Source organism: Oryzias melastigma, linkage group LG7, assembly GCF_002922805.2.
Source record: "Oryzias melastigma strain HK-1 linkage group LG7, ASM292280v2, whole genome shotgun sequence".
NCBI lineage: Eukaryota > Metazoa > Chordata > Actinopteri > Beloniformes > Adrianichthyidae > Oryzias > Oryzias melastigma.
In genome coordinates this window covers 1,571,588-1,579,435 of record NC_050518.1, presented here as the reverse complement: position 1 = coordinate 1,579,435, position 7,848 = coordinate 1,571,588, and the positions used below count along the sequence as shown (strand labels likewise).

At 34.6% G+C, this 7,848-nt stretch overlaps 1 protein-coding gene across 1 annotated transcript in view; it reads left to right on the top strand.

Annotated features, from left to right (window-relative positions):
* The window catches only part of LOC112159784 (L-rhamnose-binding lectin CSL1), a 17,450-nt gene extending 10,007 nt beyond the window's left edge, over positions 1–7,443 (top strand). The window contains exons 10-18 of the mRNA XM_024294061.2: positions 4,110–4,176; positions 4,254–4,286; positions 4,367–4,429; positions 4,538–4,673; positions 5,349–5,458; positions 5,539–5,583; positions 5,664–5,796; positions 7,153–7,256; positions 7,400–7,443. Of these exons, the coding sequence (XP_024149829.1) occupies positions 4,110–4,176; positions 4,254–4,286; positions 4,367–4,429; positions 4,538–4,673; positions 5,349–5,458; positions 5,539–5,583; positions 5,664–5,796; positions 7,153–7,256; positions 7,400–7,401 (693 nt within the window). The 3' untranslated portion in view covers positions 7,402–7,443. The remainder of the gene's footprint in view (positions 1–4,109; positions 4,177–4,253; positions 4,287–4,366; positions 4,430–4,537; positions 4,674–5,348; positions 5,459–5,538; positions 5,584–5,663; positions 5,797–7,152; positions 7,257–7,399) is intronic.
* Positions 7,444–7,848: the final 405 nt, after the last annotated feature.

The following is a 7,848-nucleotide window of genomic DNA, read 5'->3' as shown; positions in this document are numbered from 1 at the left end:
AAGAAAAGCTTTTTTTTTTAGGAAATGTATGATTTAGATGGCAACGATGGGTTTGAACCTTAAAATCAATCATGAAAATGTTATTTTTAAAATTTGATTGGCTTCCTCTTAAATTGTGCTGTTCTTATTTTAAATAATGTTTAAAATAGCTTGAATCAATTTATTTATGACTGTTGTTCTGAAGAACTACCAGCTGATGTTCTGACAGTTTGATTTAATTTTGCCATTATAACCATGAGATAATGTCTGTCAATATGATCCCTAGGATAAGTGATCACTTTTACATTTCAAAAACAGTATCCATTTATCTGTCCGGCCGTTTGTCCATTTAAAAGCCTTTTGGCTTTTAATGTTAATTTTACAATTTTTGGTTTGTTTGTTTTGAGTAGGAGCAGTTAACTGTGACCAAAAAATGTAAATAAACATATTAAAAACAAGCAAATACAATTCTGAAAAAGTTAAAGCAGAAAAATCAGCGGCCAAATTTGACATTTACGTTTCTTGAGGATTAAATTAATATTAATCTGTCCTAAATAGCAGTGAGGGTTAAATAATTTCACTAAAATAAAGAAGTTACTTCTTACTTTTAGTATTTAGAGGAAATTAGATGAGATCTCCATTTGAATCCACAAGGAATGGGACACCGATAGGATTTTGTAGAAGTTGCAATCATCTAGAAAATTAAGTTATTTTTTAAACAAAGATGTATGTTTTTTTCTCTCATTCAACTGATAATTAAAAAAATTCTGACTTGCCACCCACTGAAAGTAAGACGGCCGTCGTTAAGCTGCTCCCAAGAACACTTTGCCTTCCTTCAAATAACGGACTTCATTGATAAAATGTGGTGAATTGCTCACTTATGAAGCAAACTGTGTTGTTAAACCATCAATCACATTTTCCTTAAATCAAACATTATTTACTGGTCTAGTGTGTTCGAACAGATCCGTGATGGAGCCGCCTAAATAAGCTACACGCTGATGTGATGTCAAAGTTTCCTTCATGTTTTAAGTTCTAACTTTTGTTTTCCGTCTGCATTTGATGAACTTTAGAATAATAAGTTGTTTTTAGTTTTACAAACACATTTAAAGACAGACAGAAGCTCTGCATAAGCTGACTAAGGCAGAGATTTAACACTTAATAAAGAATGATGAGCCTGAGAAATCTGGGTCAGCAATAATTTTGATGAAAAGGTTATGTTAACTGTTAGGATAGTAAACATGACACATCTTCCTCTGTGATTCTGTCAGCATTTAACAGTTTGAAAGGCGGAACATATCTGGAGGAAGAGACAGGTCTGAACCTAATCTGTTCCCTGGCATGTTCTCATTTCTACAATCTTGTGTCCCTGATGTACGAAGCAGAAGAGACAGGAGATTAAATGTGTTATACACAAACAGATTTGATCCTGATTTCTCTTCTTTTGACCTTAAAAAAAGTTGCTTGCAGTTGATAAAACTTTTGTATTTTTTCAGAGCAGTGTCAGATGTTTGAATGACATCTAAGTCCCAAACCTGCAAAAACTGCCATTTCCTAATGCAAATTTGGATGAACATAGCACAAAAACAAGGTCATTGTGGAGAGAAAATAGACTCATGCAATTTGTGTGTGCGCAACTCTTGATTTGTGTGTGTGTAATTCTTGATATATGCGAGCGAAATTCTCAATTTGTGCACATAACTTTGAAATTGTGCGAGCAAAATTCTTAATCTATGCGTAACTTTGGATTTGTGTGTACATAATTCTTGATTTGTGTGTAAACTTGGATTTTTGCGTGCGTAGTTCTTAATTTGTTTGTAACTTTGGATTTGTGCATACAATTCATTTTGTGCATAAGTACAAAAATAATGAAATGAAAAAAAGTACAACTTCCAAATTACACATGCATAACTTAAAATTAAAACAGCTTGAAACTAATTACACACACAAATCTTTAAAAAGTACGTACGAACCACTCGTTACGCACACACAAACCACATTTCCACACAAATCTGAGGTGAAACTCTTTTCACGTCTACATGATTAATTTGTAAGTGATGCATTTAAATGCTGCTAGAATGCTGGGTCATCAGAGTTTTCTTATGAGCCGCTTTGAACTTGGATTGTGAAGATTATCTGGTGAAACTTGACATTTTCTCACTTCAAGAATTATTTTTATTAATATTAAGATTTACACACGCACAAATCCAAAGTTCTGCGCACAAATCCAGAATTACTAATGTACAAATCAGGGTGAGTTTTTTTTTCTCTCCATAGGTTACCTCAGTTTATTTTCTAATTTTTTAATTGTGCTTCTTAATAACAAAGTATGTTTGGTTGTTTTTTCCTCTAAGGTGTTGTATTGGCACTGATTGGAACTTTAAGATTGATTTGTTTATAAATATTTTTATGGTCCAAGGCAATCATATTTCTCTGAAATCATTTTTTTTCAGCATGGGCCCTGGTGCAGGCCTTTTTAGGAATTTCTAAAGTTAGAGCCAGAACTTACAGCGAGGCCTCAGTCAGTCAGTATAGGCCTCGCATGTGGAACAGCCTCCCAGAGCGCCTCAGAAACTGTCCATGTTTATAAAGAAGACCTTTTGGATTTGGCTTTTTGTTTAAATTTGTATGTATTTATCTTTTTTTACCTGTTTGATTTGATCTGTTTTATGTCTTTATATGTGGGATCCTCTTGTGATGAACCTCCTCAAGGAGCAGGGTCGTTGCAGTGGGATCTCCTGGGTCTGGCTCTTTGCTTTGCTGTGGAAGCATCCTCTATGAATATGAGTGGAGGGGTCACTGGGGTGGACAGGTCCCCAAAATATCATTTCCAACTCTTCTTGGCAAAGTAAGTTATGTACTAGTCTCTGCTCATGAAAATTTACATTTCAAATGTGTTAAATCTTGTATAAACTACTGGGAACGTTTTTAAAATGGCTCCAAAGATGATGAGAGAGGGTCTTTAACTCAGGCTTTGGCAAAGCAATGTCTTTGTCTTGATAGGCTTTTTTCTCAGAAGCAATTTTACCATCTATTAAAGCCACTTTTTTGTTTCTTGTGACAGCCGCTTTAACTCCTTACCTGCTATGCTAGGGGGAGATGTTCGCTGTTTACTTCTGTAAAGTTTGTCTTTCGAGGTGTCTGTTTTCATTCCTCTCCTAGTTCAGGGATTGACGAGTTTCTGTTTGATGTCAAAGCAGGTCATGTGGGATTTTGGTAAATTGAGGATTATCAGCTTCATCTGTGTACAAGAGATTATTCTGTATTATGAATTTATTTCCCATGAAAGAAACACACCAAAAAGGTAATTAATCGACATCAATTTATTCAATTTCCCACGAATAGCCCGCCTGCAGCTTGTATGTAAGATCTAGTAATCCTTAAAGGTCAAAATGGTTGTAAGGATTGTTTGTTCATTTTTTCAAGATTTTCTTAACAGCAGAGCTGAATATCAAAATGAAAACAAAACAATCTGCATAATCTAATTACTCTGATAAAAGATTGTTTTATCACAGCCAAGCAGTTCAGATGATTTAATGACCTAATGTTCTTAAATCTTTTTTTTTTTTTTTAAATAAATCTCTCACCCTCTTTGGCTGTTATTACCCATCGGTTTATCATCCTGTCGCTTTAACTACATGACCAAGTCTCTCTTGTAGCCTCATTTGATCCCCTTTCCAGTTGACTGGAACATTTGTGAAAAGTTGTGAATGAAGAGAAGCCAGAAATAAAAAGCCCTAAAGTGTACTTGACAAATTTGTGATTAAAAACATAACAAAAGCAAATGTATAATTAAATTTAAACAGAAAATCAGATTCAAGAATATATTCAGTGAGGCTTTCTTTACAAATCTTCCCCTGCTTTGGGATAAGTAAAAGAAGTGTGTTTTCCTGATGTTTTAATCTGCTGTGGAGATGTCTGTCAGAATATTTGTTCTGTTAAAAAAATTACAATTTTAAGTGTCACAGTTTTTGGAGAAAATGGATGTGACAAACTTTTCTCACAGAACAGATAAGTTCCTGACCTTCAGTATATAATCATGCTGAAACCATGCTATCTGTTTTACGTGAAAGTTCACTTTATCAAAAATATTTGCTTTTATTAATCTTGACCCAGCAGTATAAATACTAGAGCTTCTCTGGCTTAAGCATCATCAGTCTGAATCTTCAGAAACCATGCAGCACTTCAGCACCGCGATGTGTAAGTAGAAGAAGGTTTTATGATTTAAATTTGTGAGCTGATGGAAACTGTTTTTATTTATTTGTGTTTTTTCTCAGTGCTTGCAGCAGTCTGCTTGTTCATGGCATCAGGTGAGCACTGGAGACCATGTTTGATCTTAACTCATTACTGAAGAAATCTTTGCTTAACTGCCATATTTGTCACTTTTCAGGCATTTCTGCAGAAACCGTCGTCACCTGTGAAAACGACAGAGCTCAATATTTGCAATGTCGAGGTAAGACTGACATTTCTGTTACAAATCAATGCTGGATCACTTTTGCACCCAAATGTACTAAACATTTAATAATAACGGCTTTGTTATCATGACTTTTCTGTGCAACAGGTAATGAAGTGATCAGCGTGCAGTCGGCGCTGTACGGCCGAGCAGACTCCATCACCTGCAGCGAAGGCCGACCTCCTCAGCAGCTCAGCAACACAATGTGCTCCCAAAGCGGCATCCTAGATTTGGTCAAAAGAAGGTACAACTTATGAAAAAAAAACATTATTTCCTTGTTGAACTTGTGAAAACCTTAAAAATTTAGAATAAAACAAGAATGAAAAAGATTAATCATCAAGTAGAGTCAATTGTTACTTTAAATACAATGTATTAATGCTAAAGTTGCAGTTTTTTCCTCTTTTCCACGCTTGCCTGTTGCTCAATTAAAATATTTATGAAGCTATAACAGAATAAAACATTCAGACTTGGTCTGATTTTCTGAGTGCAGCAGCTTCCTCCGCATTTGGAAACCAGCATCACCGTAAAGCAGTTTGTGTTTCTTCAGCGTTAGTTAAGTTTAAGTATAAGTTTAGTTGCTGCAAACAGATCACAACAAGACACTTGTTGTTTTTGTTCCAGATGTTAAACTTGTTGCATTACTGAGCTTTGAGGTATTTTTTCAGTGTGGGAAAGTTTACCAGCTTGATTTATTGTGTTGTTTTTTAAATATGTATGTCATTATCAAAAGACAGAATTAGCTTATTCTAAATTGATTTGAGTCAATATTTTGTATTGCTTTCTCAATAAAGACAGTGACACAAAAGACTAAAAGATCAACTTCAGGTTGACCAGATTTTTTTATGAATTTTTACACTGAAAATATCTAATTTTTGTATCATTCTCTTTAACTTACGAGTGTTTATTGTGATCTCCACAGCTGTGAGCTGAGGCAGAGATGTCAAATCAACATGAGTGATGTCCGCACCTCTGATCCCTGCTGGGGGACATACAAATATCTACAGACCAACTTCATATGTTTACGAGCAAGTAAGTTACTATTTTTTTTAAGCAGAGAAGATGCATATAGAAATATATTGAAAAATCTGATATTTATGCTATTTTGACAGTTCAAGACGTCACATGCGAGCACTCTACTGCCCATTTGCGCTGTGGTAAGAATACACAATCAACATCAATAAACCCAAGTTGTGACTTTTTCTCCATTCTAATGCTACATCCTGACTGTTGTCAGGTAGAAGACGTGTTATATTTGTCTATGGCGCTTACTATGGACGCCGAAATAGGAGAACCTGCTCCGATGGGCGCCCCCAATCCCAAGTTGAAAATGTGAACTGCATAAACCCCACCCAGACAGTTGGTGAAAGGTGAGAGATATGTGCAAGAAGTCAAATGCTATAGTGCTCTATGTCCAATTCTGCTATAAACTAAAAATGAGACTCGCTGGAGAGAAATAGATTACTCGGCTGGCCTGGAAATGCCTCAGAGTCCCTCAAGAGAAGCTGGAGGAAGTGTGAGAAGAAAGTCTGGGCTCGTTTGCTTAGACTTCTGCCCTTGCAACCCGTCCCAGATGAGCGGATGGTTTATTATTAGGGTTAATAGGAACTTTCCACACATGGGAAGGCCAACACTGGAGACTCGTACATTTACTTGTCAATTTATGCTATTCCCAAAAGTATTTGGCCCCTGTATATGTGTAATACATCAAAATGAGAGTGTGTGGAAAGTACCTTTTAACCTGTCAATAGCTATCATTGACTGATTCTGATTGAATCGATTTAAGCTCAACAGATCAATAATCGATTCATAAAAATATAAATCGATTTAGCACATAAAGCTAAGGTGCGCTAGCTTGATACTAATGTATAATGGAATTTCCCATTGGATGGCTAATGCTAACGGTCGGTTGTCATAAACACACATTGCTGACAAAATGAACATCTTTATAAACACACAGCCATGAACTTTCAAAATTATTTTAAAGAAACATTTTTAAAGTAACTATTTGTGATCTAAAACACAGTTTTTTCTTTATACTGTCTTCTTCTGGAATAAGGTGTAATGTTATAGCGCGACCGCCACCTAGTGGCCAAACTGAAACTTCCTCCAGGAGAAGCAGAACGATGTTTACAATGTTAACGATCTGAACATTTTAGTTAGAACTTCTGCTTTAGAGAATCCATGTAACACTGGATGATATTAACAATCTCATGATTTCACAGATACATTTATAGTATGTGAACTAAATTAGATTATTATAAATATATTCAAAACATATAGAAGATTATTAATGTAAAAAATGTGTAAACTCGAAATTGAATGGAATGCAGTGGGTCGAAAGAATTGTAAAAAATCTGATTCAAATCAATCCAGGCTCTTGTGAATTGAATTGTTTCTGGAAATTATCATCGATATCCAGCCCTGGTTCTAACCTCACATCTTGGAGAATTCTGAACCAAACAGAGGAATTTAAAATTTTGCTCAAAGGTTTAGAAACTAGATCTGAAACTTGTAAATATTTTTGAAATAATTGAGAAATTATGCTGCTGCTTTTCCAATGCTTTGAATTGATGTCTTGAATAGGATTCCCTTAAAAAAATGATAATCTCAATTAGACTTTTTCTATTGAAATTAAAAAAACAATTATAAATACTAACTACTAAGAAATAATATGAATACATTATGAATACAGCTGTATCACCTTCTTCACTTTCATTCTACAGATGTAACGGGAGACACTTTTGTTCCATTGAGGCAAGCAACTCAGTGTTTGGAGACCCCTGCTATGGCACATACAAATATATGGAGGTCGCATACGTTTGTATTTGTAAGTTTCTATGTTTCTATTAAGTCACATTTGAAATGTCAGAACATTTATCAGTTACGTTTGTTTATTCTCTGTTATTGAAGCTTCATCAACAAATTCTCTTGTGCTTTTATCATTTAATTTGTGTAACTTTTGCTCCTTAGAAATCTCTAATTCCACGGAGTCCAAACATGACTGTGATGCAGAGGTAAGAAAACAAACTATTTTTGTATTAAAAGCTTGCATCCACAGAAAGATAATACCTTTTATTCTCTTCTACAGATTCTGCTGATTCTGCAGAAGAACCATGTGAAGAAACCAATTTATTTAAATAAAATGCATTCAATTGAAAATGACGTTGAAAACTGCAAATTACTGAAAGAAATACAAAAATGTTTCTGTTACAAAATAATTGTAATAAATCCTTTTAGCAACTTAAGTCCTTAGCCCAGTTTATCCACCTTGATCTCCTCTGTCGATCCAACTGCACGACTTACCTCTGTGTGCAAATCACATCAACAAATGACTCAATGAAAAATAACTTAAAGATCACAATTGAAAAATGAAAATAAATGTGTATATATATATATATATATATATATATATATATATA